Source organism: Myiozetetes cayanensis, unplaced genomic scaffold (assembly GCF_022539395.1).
Source record: "Myiozetetes cayanensis isolate MyiCay16 unplaced genomic scaffold, myiCay2020 scf1, whole genome shotgun sequence".
NCBI lineage: Eukaryota > Metazoa > Chordata > Aves > Passeriformes > Tyrannidae > Myiozetetes > Myiozetetes cayanensis.
This window is the reverse complement of record NW_026086604.1, coordinates 20,151,363-20,170,554: the sequence shown is the minus strand read 5'-3', so window position 1 is coordinate 20,170,554 and position 19,192 is coordinate 20,151,363. Positions and strand designations below refer to the sequence as shown.

The 19,192-nt window shown below is 35.7% G+C and overlaps 1 protein-coding gene across 1 annotated transcript in view; it reads left to right on the top strand.

The window, feature by feature from the left end:
- The window catches only part of VPS13B (vacuolar protein sorting 13 homolog B), a 418,175-nt gene that overhangs the window by 337,122 nt on the left and 61,861 nt on the right, over nucleotides 1–19,192 (top strand). Inside the window, 3 exon segments of the mRNA XM_050315121.1 lie at nucleotides 2,572–2,779; nucleotides 3,124–3,308; nucleotides 18,807–19,003. Coding sequence (XP_050171078.1) covers nucleotides 2,572–2,779; nucleotides 3,124–3,308; nucleotides 18,807–19,003 — 590 coding nt within the window.

Sequence of the window (19,192 nt, the reverse complement as noted above, 5' to 3'; positions counted from 1 at the left end):
GCTGGACTGCGCTGGGATGATTGAGATTTCATAAATAAATTGTATGAAAGCCTGTAAAGCTTTGCTTCCTACAGTAGGTCACAAGGTTGGGGGTTTTTGCATGTTAGATTTGAGTGGGTGTTATTTTACCTTATAAAATAAGTATCTATTCTTTCATTAAAAGTATTGATTGAAAAATCATGTACAGGGCTTTGGTTTTGATTTTTTTATTTTTTTTTAGTACTGCTTAAACCCTGTATTGTAGCTGTATGTGTGTGTTCCCTAAAACTACTGGATCAAATTACTAACACTTCATATCTAGGATGCTGTTCTGATGGGTGTGTATTTGTCTGTTCATGAGCTATGTGTGTGTAGTGCGTAGGGGTAGCTTTAAGAAGTACATATCCTTTCTTTTTAAACTTACACGAATTTCTCAGGGCAGTAATTGCAAACTGTTGTTTGTAGCAGTTAATATTCAGTTTGCTGTGCTATCCTCTCCATTTTGAAAGTGCCCACAACTTGAAACCAGTCCAGGAAGCATGGGAGTTCTTGAAATGAAAAATAGATTCTGCGGGGCTTGAACAAGTGGGCTTTATGATATGTCTTGTTTTAATTATTTTTATTATAGTATCTATACACAACAAATGTTTTAAAATAAATACACGAATCAAGCACATAGAACACGAAAAGGAAATCTTGGCATTTAATTGTGTCATTAGGTCTTTTCCCAGAGCTGGCATTAGAAGTTACTCAAACCACAACACTGGGGATAGGGCTACTCAAATAATGCAAATTTAAGAAAAAAATGTCTTAATGAATAAATAAAGTCTGTTTGTTTCTCTGCTTCTTTTTAATTTGTTTTTCATAGGTACTTGGCTGACTACCTCTATGTGTTGCTAATAAAAGTTTTTTGGATTTTTTCCAAAAATTTTGGGGTTTTGACGAAGACCAGAAAAATATTTATAAATCCAAGAAAGCCATTTATTATTAGAGAACATACTGGGATAATTAGCTTTTGCAGAAAGCAATTAAGTGTTTGGTCTGGCAGAATAGATTTGAGAATGCTAATAAAAGCATTAACAGTTCTGTTTCAAATTAATTTATTTACAGCTAATGATTTTACCAGCTCTAAACATGACCTCATCTTCTACCACTGTTAATTTGTATTACAGCAGAGCCTTGAGAGCTTATATGAAACTGGTGCTTCATCTGTGAATATTGTAGTAGGAGTTCCATGCCCTGGAGTTCCCAGATGCCTAAAAATAAAATTAATAAAAGTTGGGAAAAGGGGGGGGTTGTAAGAGCATTCATCCCTCCTCTGTCAGTGGGGAACTGAGGCCTCTGAGATTGGCTTAGGTGTCAGAGAGCTTCTTTGAGGTGGTGCTAGACCAGATGTGGGACTGAGCCCACAGGTACTCTAGAAATTGCAGTAGAGATGTACTAAATTAGTGGGATACCTGAGTAGCCTGGGAATGTTTAACTCAGAACTGGTTGTGTTTCTAGAGGGTCTTGGTTTATTCTGTGGGCTTACATGTAGATGGAGGGGAAGGAAAACCTTCCTTCTTGACAGCTAAACTGCACTCCCTTTAGGCATCTTCTGTTTGGTTTTTTTTTCATGTTTGAAAATGGATATTCCCCAGTGAAAATCTTTGCACTACTCTTTATGTGCACACTTACCCTGTTTGCTTCACTCACACCCATACTACGGACTTATAAGTTGCTGTTTGGAGATTTTGATTTCATCCTACACCAATTTCCAAGTCTAATTTCTTTATTAATTTCTACTTGTTTCCTTGTCTTCCATGTTGGTTTCTAGGCCTGCTTCTGCACATAGAGACTAAAGGACTTGTCCCCATTAATATGATTTTCTCAAACAGCTTGATTTGAGAAAAGCAGCAATGCTTGTCAAAACCAAGAGGTCTACTTGCCTTTTATTTTGCTATAAAGTGTGTGAATCTTCTGGACTTTGAATGCCTGGCTTTATTAGATATTTTTCTGTACTTCTGTTTTAAACTTAAAAAAACTTTAAATTTTTTAACCGCACTCCAAGGATTTGCAGAACATCCAGTTCCTGTGCTTCAATTTGTGTTCAAGATGATCTTTAGTATGTCTCTCAAGTCACCTTCTTTGCTATGTCAGTTTTTAATGTATTCCAGAATTCCACTTTTGGAGCAACAAGCTCTTTGAACAGTTTAAACTTTATATCTTTCAGGCTTTTTTATCATATCTTATTTAAACTGCAAAACCTGTGACCAGTCCTAACATTACGAACTGTTCTTGAATATGACTTTTAAGATCAGTGGTCTTCCAGGCAGCATCACTGTGAATTGTTAAGTGGTAGGAATTAATGCTTTCTTTTAAATTATGTAATAAACAAATTTGCCAAATGCTTTTGTAAAGATTTTTTTTGTTGTTTCTGTTCTTTATTTTCACATTAAGGATACTTGCAAGCAATTATGGTGTAAGTAGAGTAGGCTAAAAACCATATAAAGTTTCTGTTGTTTTAGGGAGGGATTTTTCCCTTCAAAAATGACTGAATATTTGTATTTAATTGTTTCATCTTTCCTTTTTTTTTTTCTTTTTTTTTTTAAGGTTTTCTGGGGTCAAGAGCATTTGAACTGTTTAGTTCTTCTCCAGGAGCTTCTGTGGCAGTACCTTACTAGAAAGGGCAGTGTAGAGACATTGGCAACTGAACATACACACCCGACTTGCTTTTCTATGGAAAGGAATCAGGCCTCAAAAACTGAGCATACCTCAGATGATCTGAGAACAGGCCTGTTCCAGTATATACAAGATGCAGGTAAGAAGAATATTATGGCTCTCTGTTTTTTTCTAGATTATAAAGTAAAACCAGTAGTAACCTATTAGAGATTACTTGCTTCTTACAATGAATAACTGCCTTTTTTTGAAAAGCAGTTGAAATGACATCTGCTAGAATTTTAAAAAAAAAGAAAAAATTACTTTAAAAGACTTTTTTGATTCCTTTCCATTAAACTGCAATCTTTTAAAAGTCAGGGAAATTGCTTTTTTATTTTCTCTCCTTTTGATCCCAAGGGATTTATTTTTAACCACTTTGGTTTCATAAACCAGCATGTTTCTTTCTAGAAATTGTATAATACATTATAGCTTTCTTTCATTTGACAGAAGCACAAAAGCTGCCTGGTGCCTATGAAGTTGTGTTTTACAATGAAACTGAGGACAGTCCAGGAATGATGTTGTGGAGATATCCAGAACCCAGAGTGCTCACTCTTGTAAGAATCAACCCTGTTCCTTTTAATACCACTGAAGACCCAGATATTAGCACTGCTGACCTTGGAGATGTTCTTCAGGTGGGTAATGAGAGTTTTCTACATTTAGTAACAAATGAAAATGTTACTACTGTAAAGTGAGTGTTTTCAAACTTGGTTTATTAAAAATAAGCACAAAACTAATGTCAGGAGCTCTATAAAATCAATATGAGGTAAATTCCACAGCTTGAGCACATCTTTAATTTTAAAACTACTTGTGCAGACTTTTTAACCACTTATCTCTGAAGTTTTACTATTGCATAATAAGCTAGCTAGAATTTATCACTTCTGGTTTGCGAGCATACAGAGTTTTTATTCTGACTTCCTGTGATTTCATCTATCAGTCCTTGCTTAAAACATCATTTGTTTTGAAACTGAAGTATGTGAGGAAGACCTGGTCTGAAATTTCCCAGATTCGGTGGAATCGCTGAACTAAAATCTCCACTCCAGCCATTCTCTCCTGTGTCTGTGTTGACAGATGGCTCTGCTGCTTCTAGTAAGGTCCACAGGGTAGAAAGAAAGGGTCTGTCTTCTCTTGTTTTGCTTCGAGAGGGTTGAAGTGGGCAGTCCAGTTTGACTGTGTGAGATCATGGAACTGCTCTTCGAAGGAGGGCTGAGTGCTGCAGCTGTGTGACTCTGTGCCCCAGAAGCAGACCATACCTCACAATTTCACTGATCCTGAGCTCCATAGTTTTTGCTTTCTAATATGTGCGATCATAGTCACATTTTCTCCTGTCTAGTATAATTCTTTATAAATTCACTTATTCCTTGCATGCTTATTTTGATTTTAGCTCAGTTTTAATTCTGTTAATCTTAGTTTCCCTTTTGTATTACAAATTGGACATGTCGTTATTTTTTTAAATTTCAATCTGGTTTTTAATTAGAACAGTGTTGTGAGTCAAGGGAAATAAATATCTCTCCATTCTTCCTATTTATTAAAAAATGTTGAATTGTATTTCATTATTGCTGTAACGTTAAAAATTGCTTTTAAAATTGAATTATGCACCAATATGCTTTGAGTTATGAGGAAGTAGGATAATCTTCCTCAGATAAATGGTATAATGTTATTACCATGCACAAACTGTTAGTGAGATCATGTAAGTGTCCTGCCAATTTCTTTGCCCTCTAGACAACCAAATGTCAACTCCTTTCAGTTACATGAAAATTAAAATTAAATGGAAAAAAATCAGCTGTACTTGGCATGAGGTTTGAATCAAAGATCAAAATTGTGTTATTCTAGGCTGTCTTGATGACCCTATTAGGTTGCTATGAAAGCCAGGATTTTGCCCTCTTTCAGGATGGTATTTTTGGAGTACAGCACGCCAAGTTTTTGGTATAATTACATTATGCTACCATTATAGATAACAGACATCATGAGCCATATTGTATGTGCTTGTGTAATAATGTGACCCTGTCGAGGGGGAATATCAGTTCTTCTTCAAGTGGGCATGCAAAGCTGGGCTGCTAATAGCACACACGTTATGCTGCTTTGTGCTTCCACACTGTGGTCTAGAGAAAGAAAGGAAGTTGCAATCCTTTTTCCTGTCTGCTGGGACTGCCTCAAAGAGTAAGACAGAAAGCAGGAAGCGCTCAGCCAGCAGCGGTCAGGTTCTGTCAGCTTCCACTGGTGTTCATGGAGTTCTTCAGATTTCTGCTACAGGGAAAGAGATGAAAGCTATCAGCCTAATTAGAGGACGTGTATTCAAATCTTTGATCTTAGGCACACAGAGTGCAGAAATGCCAAGAGGATCCGCATTTTGGTTGTGGGCCATTAATTATGGCAGTAACTGTTGCCTGGCTCGAGGGGGTGACTTTTCATATTTTCCAGAAATGGCCATATCCCTACACAGAGCAGCTCTACACAGTGTTGATGAACAACCATTATAAACATGGACAGTGTGCATATTTTTATTAATCTAACAGAGAAATGTGGGTGGAATAAGTAATACAGAGTTGATTTTCAATTTTTTTAGGTAATCTGCATTTATCAAATACTCATCCCAAACTTCAGGCTCTAATTTGAATCAATCATGAGGCCTTTTAATCAGCTCCACTTTTTCCCCTGTATAAATATATGTTCATTTATTAACATACTGTGTATTTAGTGCATATGGAAAATTCATTAAGTATAAAGATAAAAAAGGCAAATCAACATTTATTTTATTCAGTTCTTGAAATGAAACATTAGAGAAACATCTGCAAGCCAAAGACTTCAGCAAAGGATCTGAATTTGAAGATAATAATGATAAAAAAGTATATTAAAATACATTTTAAAAACTTTCCCAGGATTGGGTGTATGTTCAAATGCAAGGAGGACCCATAATGTCACCCACTGTGTTACCAATCTCTCTCTACTTTACATGAATCCTGTCAAAGGTGCACTTCTATAGTTTGTCATGAATTAAAAGTCTGCCAGTTGCATGTTCTTTCTTTCTAAGTGTCTGTGACATTTCTTCTAGCTTTCTATCTTTGTTAAACTTCTAGCATATCGTTTTAATCATGGGTAGGTTTTAGAAGTCTCTGTTTTTATAGCTATTCTTCAAATTCCTGGAACTTGGAAAAGCTTCACCATTGAGAGAATTTTTCTAAAAATTGAAGGTGCATGTCATCTGCTGTGACCAAAGGATAGAGAACAGCTTCAGATTGTAAGAGTTGATATGAACTGTGTTTTTTCTGTCAAACTTTGCCTTGCTGCTGTTTCTAGATTGTCCCAAAAGCCTATTTTCTTATGCTTTTACTTGTGTTTTTGCAAAGCTAAGCAGTTTCACTGGTCATGTTTCTGATACTTTGCTTTATACAGTCCAAACATCATTGTTTTATTTGTGGAGGGGACAGGAATGGATGGATGTTTCTGCCATGGCATAGCATGTGGCATTTTTTTAGCAATGTGAAATAGAAGTTTGATCTAATTGTTTGAAGGAAGTGAGAATTCTAGGTGCACTTGCATGAAATTGCACCAGGATTGTATTTTTGGGGGGAGGTTGAGAGTATCTGAGCTTGTTCTTCTTGCCTAAAAGACATTGCAGACACTTTCTTTTTAATTTTTAATCCCCCATTGTCCTATTTTCACATGCTACAAATGTTCTTTGGCTCTGTGATTTACCATTCATTCAGATAACTAGTATTTGGTAAAACACATTTAGACTTCCCTGATATCTCTTCTTAACTTTTAAGGAGTTCCTGTTCAGTGACATAAGGTGTTTCTCAGGTACTAAAGCCACTGTAACATATTTTTCTGGCCCTTTTTTATCTGGAGACCTTTTCTCATTTTACTCCTCTTATGTCTACATCACTGCCAAGACCTTTTCTGAATATAACTTCTCAAGACTGTTTTAAAGTTTATGTGGTAGTAGTTGGAAGCTCTTACTAATGAAAAGAGGACATACACAGGTATTATTTTTGAAATGAAAGATCAATTAAGTGAAACAAAAACCAATTTATGAATATGCTTACAAGTGGTTTGGGTGCAAACTTGTATAGCTAAGTGGGAAAAAAAAGTTAATACTGGATTCTGTGTCAAGAAAGAAACATGCTATGGATGTAGAATATTCCTGAGTCTTTTATACTGAAAATGTTTCTAATTTTTTGATCAAAACTATTCTCTTGACTGCTCTGTCAGCTTCTGCGTCATTTCCACTGATGGTTGCCTGTTTTTCAAGTTGTGAAATTTTTTTAATGGATGTTTAGAAAGGTCTAGCCAAAATATCTCAGTAAAGGTCAAGGTGGGGTGAAGGATATATACACACACGAGCGTCATTTTGTGTTCTTGTAGGAAGAAAAAGTAAACAGGCTGTGTCTTATCCAAGTAATGTGATAAATACTGCTTTGAGCCACCACTGATGTACCTCTTGTATGAAGGAGATCTATAGAAAAGACCTTCAGGCAGCCACTCAAATGTTGGTAGAGGCATACCATTTTGATCTTGAATGTTGCTAAGATTATTTTTAAAATACACAGAGAAGAAAAGAATATTCCACTGATAACTTCACTTAGCACAGCACGTATTTCAAAAGAGTGAAGCTCATCCCAGCACTGAGTCCATCTAATGCCATATGAATCAGGATGATCTATTACTGCCCAAATCAGCAAGGGCCAAGGGTAGAATGGTGTTGACATTAGAACTATATTGCCACCTGAGGAGCAGAGGGCAGTCCAAACTTGGAAAAATTTCACAAAATTAATCCAAAAGCTAAAAAGCAAGATGAGGTAGCAATAGGAATGTTTCTTGCAGAGATGTCAGAGTTGTAGGAGATACATGAGCATCTCAGGAACAAGAACACGCTAGACAGTCTAAACTGTAGAGCAAGGGCTTCAGAGTCTCTCTCTTCATCTCCCAAATGATGAGGACATTGGCTTGAGCTGGCTACTGGGACAGCTGAAAGAGAGTTTGTAGCAATTTCCTCCATGCTGATTGTTCTGGTTGCCTTGAAAGTATGGCATTAAGAAGAAAGGAGTAAGAGCAGTTTTGAATTCCAGACAATAGTTTATGATTATGCAGATAATGCCACTGTCCCGGAACACAAAGAATAATTGAAGAAGAATATATTCCACATCTTAACAAAGGACTGTATTTCAGACCTGTCACGTGATGCTAAATTCAACTGTGCTTGTACAGTTCCTTGGATCTGTCAGGTTCAGCATTTGAGAAAGGACAAGTGTTCTTCATTACTGTGGTATTTTTAAAATTCAAAGGAGGGAGTTGCAGGGGAAAAAATTCGGTTAGTGATTCAGACTTTCACATGGTGCAGATACAATACAGAGTTAGCTACATTTAGATATTTAACCTCAAAGAAAGTGCTGTGGGCCTTAGAGCTGTACTTGCACTATGCATCTAGTTTCCTGAAGTGTTCCTATGTCTTCTTGTAGACTTGAGAATCTCAAATATATGTTTGTCTTTACCTGTGATTAGTCTGTTGTTGTTTTACTTTTCTGATTTAATCTGGGTCATATTTTTATATCATTTATCTTTACCAAGAACAAGGTTGACAGGTTTGGGTTGGCAGGGGAGAGAGCAAAGATTAGGAGGGGCTCGCCAAGATAGGAAAACAGCGCATGTGCCATCAAGGAAATACTCTGCTGTTCCATGCAAGCAGGTGAACAGAATATGCAAATGATTTCCTGTACAGCTGGTGGCCTATTTTATCTAGTGAACTTTTTACAGAGATTCTCAGTGTTTACTGTTGCATTGTAGAGTTATCTTTCCAATAAGGGATATTGCTGACATTGCCCCATATCTCAAACAGAAAGCTATGTATTGTCATAAGACCATTTACACAAGTGGCCATGGATTTAAATACAGAGGAAAACCAGATTTGTCTAATCAAAGTAATCATATGATGTGTAATGCTCCGAAATCTGAGTTCTCTGATTTATTTAAGCTACATCACCAACATAGACTTAAAATTCTTTCTCCTGGATTGTCATCCAGTGAGAAATGCAAGCTGTTAAAGCTTACAAAACAAAAGGAAGATAATCTATGGCATTTGCTCATATCTCCATATGAGGTTAAAATAAAATATCTGCTGAACTATAACTCTGACAGGTTTTTGTATTTGAGGATGTTTCCCTTGTGTACCTGCCAGGATTCCTATGGCATGCAAGTGTAGTCAGCATGGTAACAGCTGACGACAAGATGAATGTGTGCTGAGGTCTCCTTTTTTGGCTTATCTTCTTTATGTAGTGTCCTAAGAAACAGAGCATGGTTTAGAAAAGTGATGATTAAATTAACCATATCTCAAGGTCTACTGGAGAAAAGTTTAGGGCAGAAAGTATAGTTCTGAGGTTGCAAGAGCTTAACTGGGATTTAGTAAGGAAAGGCTAGGTAAATGAAACTACTGTGGTAAAATTCACACCGAGCATTTCCTAAGGTGGTGAAATCTCTTTTAGGAGAACATAAAATATTTCCACCTTCAAAAGGCAGGGTTTCAAAAAATTGTCTGTTGCATTGCTTTACATGCTTATTCTGTTTAAATAAAGCATTTGCAAACTCTGGAGTCTGGAATCTGATTCTTTCAACACTGTCAGCCAATAAACAGTCATTTTCTAACACCTTGTGGCTGTTTAAACAGTGGCTTAAGGAAGCATGAGCTTAAGAGTGACTGACATTGGACCTACTGTAAGTCATTATTCCAGGAAGGATTTGACATGACAGTCAACAGGAAAAGAATTATGATCAATGTCAAAGACATTCATTTTTCCTTTTAACGGAGAATACCTTATTTTTGGCTGACTCTGCTTCCTTTTTACTTTTCATTCCCTGTTGGGACTACAGTGTTCAGCTGGGCATTTAAGAGTCTGGGAAAAGTGCTTTTTGGGAAACCACAAATTTTATCCATGTTTGATTGATTTCTTATATTCCCAAAGCAACAACTATTTTGGAAATCCAGATGATTTGTGTGTGACAGATTAGTGATTTAAGGTCATGGTGTTACTAGATAATAAGCTGTAAAGTTCAACCATGCTTCTTGATAAACCTGTTGGTTTGCAAATTATTGAATCTACTGCCACACATTTCAGTACTGTCTTCAAATAATGAGACTTTTGAGATGTATGGAGAAATAATTTGTCTAGCTGTTGTGAATTGCACAGAATGCAAATTTGATGCTTTTTCTGGGTTTCTGCTTTTTAAAACTTACATTTCTTGTTAATTCTACCTTTTGATATTATTCAGTATGAGTGTAATAATCATACTACTACTATACACAGACTCTGTACAGTGTTTTTATGATCTCTCTACTGTGTTGAAGAGTGGCAACAAGCTTGAAATTAAACAATACAGTCCAATTATTGAGCATATCTGATCATAAACTATAACTGTAACAACTGCCATTTATTCTAATGTAGGAAACCCTTTTCCCAGCAGTAGAAGCAGTGTTTCCATTCATGCATGAGGGCAAAAATTAATGCAGTTCACCACATAAACAGCTGCTCTCTGTGAAAGGGCTGTAGGTTTTCTTGAGCCATGTACACTTCAGATGATCCAGGTGCAAGCAAGTTTTCTGATGCTGGGAAAAGTTTTGCACATGTTTTCCAAAGTTGACTATTAATTGTAAGTATCATCTTCATTTTTTTGCAAGGAAGGAAGTAGGAGCTAAAGAAGTTGGAGAGTTACACCGTGAGTCTTAAGCAGATGTTGAAACTGAGCCCATTCTCTCTAGGAATTCCAACTTTAAACATTATTTGTGAACTTCCTTGCCTAAGAGTAGGATTATCTCAGACTTTACTCTTTTGTTACTGTTTTGTGTGTGTATAATCTTAATTATTTTGCTGTGTGATCTTAGTGCTCACTGCATTGAGATGAGACCATATCGTTTGGCCTAGAGTTTCTGTGCAGTCTGCAGGGAGTTAAGCGTAACTTGTTGGGAATGTTAATGGAAGTTGTGCATAATTTGCCTGTGCATCACACTGAAATTTACCCTTCGGGGTTACTGAGCCAGTGAAAATTCTACCGGGTGCCAGAGGACTGACGAAACCATCAGATTATCTTAATGACAGATTTACACTCTCCTCGTGCTCTGTACTTTTCAGATTTTGTGACTCTGATTTATGAAATTCTGCAAACCCAAGTCCTTCCGGCTGAACACCGATCTTGTGGTGCTTCTTGTAGGAGTCAGGCTTTACTGTGGTGAGAATATGTGGTCAAAATAGCCCATATACTGAAAATTACAAAGTACTTTATGTATTAAGAGGCTGCTACTCTCTATCCCAGAGGTGACTACATTTCAATGGCATAGTGCATATTTTATTAATAAATATTAAAGCCTAGAAAATTAAAAACCCAAGATAGTTCCTGTATCAGAAAGAGTGAATAAGGGTTTTGCAAGAAGTAGGTAAATCCCTAATGTATGATCTCCTATCTGTATACTTTTGTTTCTCAATACTTTCGACAATAAATTAAGACCTAATTAATTTAAGTAAATTAAGTAAATTGTTGCTTTTGCTATTCAAAAAGCAAGTGATCATCACATAAACTGTCTCAAGATAAATGACAATTAGTAGAAAAGTTTGAACTTAGCAGTACGTAATTTTCCTGTTTAAAGGTCTGCAGAAATCTCAGTTATAGCACAGCACTATTCTGTGCTTTCTTAACAAAAGCTGTTAGTGTCTTTAGAATAATTTTTCCATGATGAAGAAAGCCAGTATCTGTGACAGATTACTTTACTCCACACACCTGCATTTGCTCTGAACCTGCTAGCCTGATAAATTGATAAGTTAGTCACATGTTGTTTTTAAAAGGCAAAGAACATAGTTCCTAATAAAAGAATGCTACATATTTCTTCTAAAAGGTTAAAAAGCATTTCTCAGGGCTCTTAAATTACCATATTCTGATACCAAGGGAAAATAAAACCTGGGCTTAGAGTCTTGTTTGTACTTAGAGGGCTTTCCGGACAGGAAGGCAATCTTGATGCAATTCAGTAAGCCACAATACCAGTGGGGCATTACAGGTGAAAAAATTGCAGCTGTACCCCTCACCACAATGTATTACAACTGTACAGTGGAATATTTCCTGTACAGAAATAGGGCTTGGTTAACTTTGTTTCCCAAGAGTAGATCACATTAAAATGTTATAAAATCATGATTTCCTGCATTTGAATACTTGTGGTTTCTCAACTGGTTCCAATATTACAAAAGGTTTTTTATAGCTTCTATTAGTTGAAGATGTATAGAAGCTTTTTTCCAAAGTCAGCTAAAAGGCAGTTATGTATTTTTAAAGAACAGTTTATCTCAGAAGGCAAGAGTTTTCTTCCACATCTCTTTATTATAACTCTATTTGATACTTATTTTATAAACTGCAGGACAGATGTAAAATTAAATAAAATTAAATAAATATGCTAATAGGACCATAAATATATATGTTAAATGGAGTTGAAAGAGACAAAGTATATATTATTACTCAGAAACCAAAATAGTAGTTATTTTTGCTATTCAGCCAAAGACCTCAGTGTAGATAGGGGAAAAATGAAATTAAGCAGATATTGCATATTCAGTTTTAAAGTGAGCTTTAGGACCAAATTTGTTAAACCAAATTCAAAGAGAAGCAAAGCAATTCTTTGAAGAAATTATATGGCATAATTTTGAAAAACGTCTCCAGTTTGGGTGCCAGATTATTTCTGAGTGTTGAAAATTGAGAGCACACCATAGTGAAATAACTTTTACTTCCTGAAATATACAGATATGTAACACTTAAACTGGCATTCAAAAACAGAAAATCATAGTGAATATACAAAGGAGATTGAGCTGAGGGGGACAGAAAATACTTTGTACAAATAGAATGCTTTTAATCCTAGTAGTACTGCTAATCCTAACACTACTAATACTAGGCTATACCTTTACCTCCCAGTAAACTACCACTTTTTTTTTTTTTTTCATTTGTTTGGGGTTTTGTGGGATTTTTTTTTCCTCCATGAAATGGGAAAATTGGTGCTCTGTAGCTGTGCCAGGCAAGTGTTTTGCACACTGATATGATACCATCTTAGCCCTGAGGAAGGTTAAAAAATGTTATGCAGTGGTTTGTAGCACGATTTCACAAAGTCAATCACACAAGATAGACAGGAAAGTGGATGATGAAGTATCCTACAGTTGTCCAAAAATGGTGTTCCAACAGTCAGATTGAATTTTGTGTGTCGTGTAAATAGGCACATTACAAAGGTTTTGTTCTATTTAATATTTATTTACTTTTGAACATATTTTCTACATAATGTATTTTTCTGCAGGGTTCTTTTGCTATAAATAATACTTCAAAATCAAATTTAGTACTAATGTTCCTGGTAGTTATTGCCAAGAATTTTTCCCTAGTAAAAATCTGGATAAAGCTTTTTATTTCCTGCTACTGCGACTTCTGTTCACTTAATGAGAGAATAGTATTTTTAAGGCAGTTGGCCCTAAAACAGTAAAATATCCTAATAACAGAATAGCAATCAGTTTATTCATACTCAGGAAGCTGAAGTTAAAATCTCAGCATGGGTTGGTGTCTGAGTCAAAGTGCTAGTCTGTGTTGTATTCTGCCTCATTCACTGAGGTGGCCTTCCTTGGAGAAGATAAAACACACACACGCTTCCTGTCTTCTGTGTGCATTTTCTTGTTGTTTCTTAGTTGTTTCTGGAACAAGAATAGATTAATTTCCAAGGGGAAGCGCCCACGATCTGAGGGAGTGAGATTCAAGAAATGAATATTTCTTCTGTAAAAGCTTATTTTCTAGAAAATACATGGATCAAAAGGAAGCATTACAGAAAGCAACATTAGGTACATCCTGTAACCCAGCTGTTAATATCTATCCTTCTTTCTGAGCTGGACAATATGTATTTTGCAGCCTAAGAAATCTGCATGTATACAATTAAAAGTCCATTTTTTATTGTTTAAGCAGTAAAACAACAATACTTCTATATGGCCTTCGTTCAACAACCTCAAATAAGTAGGCAGATGGCTGTAGCTTTTTCCTAGAGATAAAAAAGATGTCTGAGAAAGATGGGATTAACTAAGAAATAGAGATACTTCAATCACTTCTGTCCTAGTTGGAAATCATGTCTGTGTCTGAGACCTGTTAGCATTCTGCCAACATAGGTATGATCATTTATGATCATAGGTAACATGACAGGTTGTGGAAGTGCAGTGGTGTTGTCTCTCTGCTCAGCTAGAGAGCTCAGCTAGAGAAACATACCTGTAAGATTAAGTGGTGTGCACCCAGGGCTTTTCAAGTCCAAATTAACCAAGTAGCCCAAAAAGAGATTAACATCAGCCCACAAGAAAATCTAGAAGCATGTTGTGGTCCTGAAATCCTTTAAAAAGCATGTACAGTGTCAACAGTCATTTCTCTCCTATTGCGTCTTATTATTAGACGTTAACTGCAAGTGGTAATAAGTATCCACCTCTTCAACACAAGGATGAAAATACTAATATGTAACATACCATGAACAGATTCTGTAGCATTTCTTGACCCTTAGTTTCCGAATAAGAATTAAATTATTCTGGTACAGATCATGTGTGACACGTATATGATGAATAAGGAAAAGCACAAGCTATCACACTGTAGTGCCTTAGTGGGAGTACTTCATGTTGGTGACTAACATTAATACTGTCTTGCTGATAGGTTAACAAGTGGGAAGGAAATGACTTGAGGTATGCAGGTTTTTAAGAGGGTTTTCAAGTTTCTTGTTGTTTCGGGGGGGATGTTTGTGAAATGTGTATGGTAGAGGTTTCAGCTTGTATGTCTTTCTCGTATGTGTTACTGTAATATAGAGTGAAATGAGACATTCAGAGAAAATAGGAATCCTCTCCAAAGGCTTCTGCTCCAAGTCATTTCCAGTGAGTTGTTTGTGTCCTGTAATTGCAGGGAGCAGGACTGAACTTGTCACTTGGAGACAGCTGATTTCCTTCCAGTCAGAATTTGCTAATACACCATTTTCCTTCTTCTTCCAAACAGTGCCATGCAATCTTTAGACCCTAAATGGTCTAAAGTCCACAGCAGTAAAAAGAAAAAGAATGAACCTCTAATTTCTCTTACTTAGAGTTTAGGTTGTTTTCGTGCAGCTTTTCATTTCTGCTTCTAATCTCTTGTTGTTAATGATGCTGAAAAAAAGCATTTGACAGCCGTTTTGCTCTCTATTGACATAATCATCCTTCTAAATAAGTGTTTGCACCATAGTATGTGGTTTTCTTGCAAAACAGAGCTTGGAGATTCCTGGTTCAATCTGATCTTAAAATTAAATAATAATTTTATGCAGACATAACTGACAGGTGAATAAAATAATGCATTTAAAATTATCTTTGAGAGCTAGGGAAGAAGAAAAAAGTTGCTGGGAAGTGTCTGTTGAAGAAACATGCTTGTTGGTTAGCAGAAAGTTTAAATATGCTTTATTAGTGTTTGCTTTTACAGAGGCAGCCTTAGTGGTCACATTTTCTAAGAGGTAACAATTATCTGAGTTATAGCTTAGGTTTTATTCAAATATTTTAAGGTAAAAGTACTGTATTTAATTCAACATGTGGGGAACTTTTTGTTGTAGCTAATTCACTTATTCCCACTGCTTATGACTCAATTCTGGCATTATAGCTCATTTCCAGAGTTTCACAACTATTATTTTTGGCAGCTAATATTGCCCAGAGCTACCATCTTTCCTTAAACTTATCCAGATCAGGCATTAGTAATAAACCCCCCAGAACAAATAAAGCTAGATATGTAGGAATCAAAGATTCTAAGTCAACTAAGTCTTTTGCAAGCTTTAACTAGAAAGCTTACAGTTTCTGTAGTCCCAAAGCTTGAGTTGAATTTTATACAGACAGTCACATAAAGTGTGTCATTGACCTTTTACTTCTAATATGCAGATGACACCTTGAAGCATACTGTCTCTTGCACTTTCTTGACATATTACAAAGTACTTAGGAAAAGATTTTAAACAAAAATAAAGAGCAATAATCTTTTCAACTTACTTACCACTCTGCTTTAATTGTTAGGCAATTATTTTTTTTTCTGTCTACTCATACGGCTGAGTTCAGCAGTCATTCCTGTGCCTTTCCAAATTTTCCATAATTCACTTCGAAGTGTTTGGCAATGTAGTATACAGAATCACAGAATGTGTCCTGCTGGAAGGAACCACAGTGGGTTATCTGGTCCAACCTCCCTTCTCAAGCAGGGCCATCCTAGAGCACATTGCACAGGACTGCATCCAAATGGTTCTTGAATATCTCCAGTGAGAGAGACTCCTCAACCTCTCTGGACAACCTGTTCAGTGCACTGTCACCTGCACAGTAAGGAAGTTCTTCCTCATGTTCAGGTGGAATTTCCACTGCATTAAGTTTATACCAGAGCCTGAAGAAGAGTTATGACTTTTTTATGGCATAATAGTTGCTTTGATCATTTTACTTTGCAATCTTTTTCTCACTGTAAATTTCAATATATTTACTACCTACTGAGTGGGTGGAAAATATTGACGTACCTACTTTTACTTTATTTTTTAACAGTGTATTTGAAATTGGGTTTGGATTTTTTCAAGTTTTGCTCTGCATTTTTTAAAATCTTTATTTTCAGTCTTTCTATATTACTATCCTCTTGCCTTACTGGTAGTTTTATAGCTTTCATATTGTAATGCCACTTAAGAAATTCCATTATTGAACTCTTTAACTTGTTCTTCCAGCACATTAATCTTAGTGGGAATAGAATTCATCATCTTGCTTAGCCTCTCTTAAAATGCCCATTACTTGCCATTCTAATCCAATTTTGTGAGATTTTCATTAGGGAGACTGGCATATTTAAAGGGAGTTTTATTTTGAAATGTAATGTTAGAGAAATAAATATCCTAAATAACATGATAGCTTTGTGAGACTTTTGTTGCACACATGTTACTCAACAAAAGTGATAAGAAAAGGTAACTCAGGTGTTGATAGACATTAGGAAGTGTTAGGAAGTGCAAGACTAAACTAGTTATTCAACTGTATTGAATCAGGTTCCTGAAAGAATCTCAAGGTATTTTAAAGACTGAGATTTAAAAGTTTGCAGATGTAAATGCTGCAGTATGTAGAAGTATCTATGCAACCATGAAAGACCACAGCCTTTTGTCAGAAATTATGCAGATTCCCATCTTTTTCTGTGTGGTTTCTAGCCTTACACTTTATTCATAGAGCAAGCTCAGTTTTGACCCATAGTTTCTTTTCTTAAGACCTTTCTTCTATTAACTGTTTCTCTTGTGAGGTGTCTGGGTGGAGCAATCATGTTCCTGTTGTTTTATTTCATTTAGTCCTCAACTCTCCACAGCAGGAGTTAATACAGTTTAAAGATGAAAAAATGAAAATGCATGCCATATTCCAGATGAGTCCCCACTGGTGTTTTATACAAGTCAATTAATAATTGTCCCTTGCTTTTGGAAATATTTGGTGTCTCTCAGGATGGTATTCGATTTTTCCAAGCATCTTCATAACCACCTCATAATTTTCTGGCTGACATTTACATATCTTCACCATTTCCACTTGAATAGGCAGCTTATAAACAAATGTGTTATCTTTATGCATATGACATGTGGTTTTTTATGTTAAATCAATCCCTTTCTCTCAGGCTCTAGTCTTTAAAATTAAACTAGCTCTCCTGATTGATATAGGTGAGGTGCTCTGTAGTATATATGTTACTGGCATCAGAGTTTTGCTGGCAGTTATTAGAATTTTTTTTAATTTTTTTTTGTCCTACCTCTTAAACTAAAAAAATTTTAGTGACTGTGGTGATTTTTTCACTGTGACTTAACAGATATAGTAAAAATCCACCTTTCAGGCTCTGTGATTCCACATGTTAATTCCTCCAGAATTCTTTGGGTGATTATTTATGTTCCTTTGCCCTCCCCAGCTTGAACCATTGAGCTCCCTGAATTTTTCTTCTTAACCTTCATTCCTGTTAATTAATCAGCCTGCTGTCACCTCCATGTGCATTATAGTCTTTACTGAATAACAAGGAAGATTATTTACAGAGCTTTTACTAGATTTGCTTGCATCTCTACCACATTCTTACTTTTTTTTCTGGTTATTTATGTATGCATGGCTATACACAGACACATAGGGATGAAAAAGGTAATAGCACATATGTATAAATTTTTTTCTTACTATTTTTTTTATGTCAGCTTGACTTTTAATAATTCTTGAGCCTGTACGATTGCCATATAACTTGGATTTCAGTATCCCAATTCTCAAATCTTCATCGCTGACTGAGTTTGCATTTGTTTTAAATTCATAGTCTCATTCATTTCCTTGCTATTATAAAAAAAAAAAAAAAAAAAAAAAAAAAGGCCTAGGACACAACCCTTTAAAGTCTATATTTTTAGTAAAACTGGTTTTCTTTTGTCTTTAGAAATGTCTCTAATAACATTCTCTCCAGTTCAGTGATGCAACCAGAAATAATCCAAGTGGATTATTTACAGACTTAAAAATTAGGGATGTGACTAAACAGAAACCACTATGTATTTACTGGGTTTGATTTGCATTTATTAGTGTAAATAACATATTTCTTGAAAGAAAAGATCATGCGATTACAAGTACTTCATTATTTCACCCAGAATTTTCAGTAATGTGTTGACCCACAACAAGGCATTGGGTTGTCTATCATATTTTTTTCTCTGCATCATTGATTATTTTAATAAACTTATGTTTTGTTATGTAATAAAACTAAAACAATAAGTTCCAGAAAAAAATAATGATAACTAGAATGTCTTTGATACCATGATGTGAAGACATCTGATGAATCAATTGTTTGGCTCTATAATTCAAATAATAATTAGTTGAATTGTCTGTGTTGTTTGTGGGTACTGTGGAACAAGTAGCTGTTTTTGTACAGAGGAAGTTGGAATCAGTTGGAAATTAGTTATAAAAGTTAGTCTCCAATGGTGTTCTAAAAGCATTTTAATTTAAGTTCAGACAGCACAGGATCTCAGTAATGGTTACAGTTCTGATTTTCTATCTGTCAATTTACTTTTATTTAGTTTAGTTAGTTTTATTCTTTTAGTGTTTACGGTAAAATATTATATTTGCATTTGAGCATAAATTAATTATGCCTTCTCCCTTTTATCACAGATTCCTTGCAGTTTGGAGTACTGGGATGAGCTTCAGAAATCATTTGTTGCATTCCGGGAATTCAGTCTATCAGAAAGCAAAGTCTGTGAGCTGCAGCTGCCCAGTGTCAACCTTGTGAGCGATCAGAAAGAGCTCATCGCCTCCGACCTGTGGAGGATTGTCCTGAATAACAGCCAGAATGTGGCCGATGACCAAAGGTAATTTCAAAGGAGGAGGGAAAAAGAGGCATCTAATGCTACTCTCTTGAGAGACCTATTTCAAGAGACTTAGGAAATAAGATACTGTTTTCTTATGTGATAAGGGTAGTTAATCTTACATGAGCTTCAGACTCTTGTTCACCTTCACACAAGGGCACAAAAAAGAGCTTCGTTTAGATTCATAGAAAG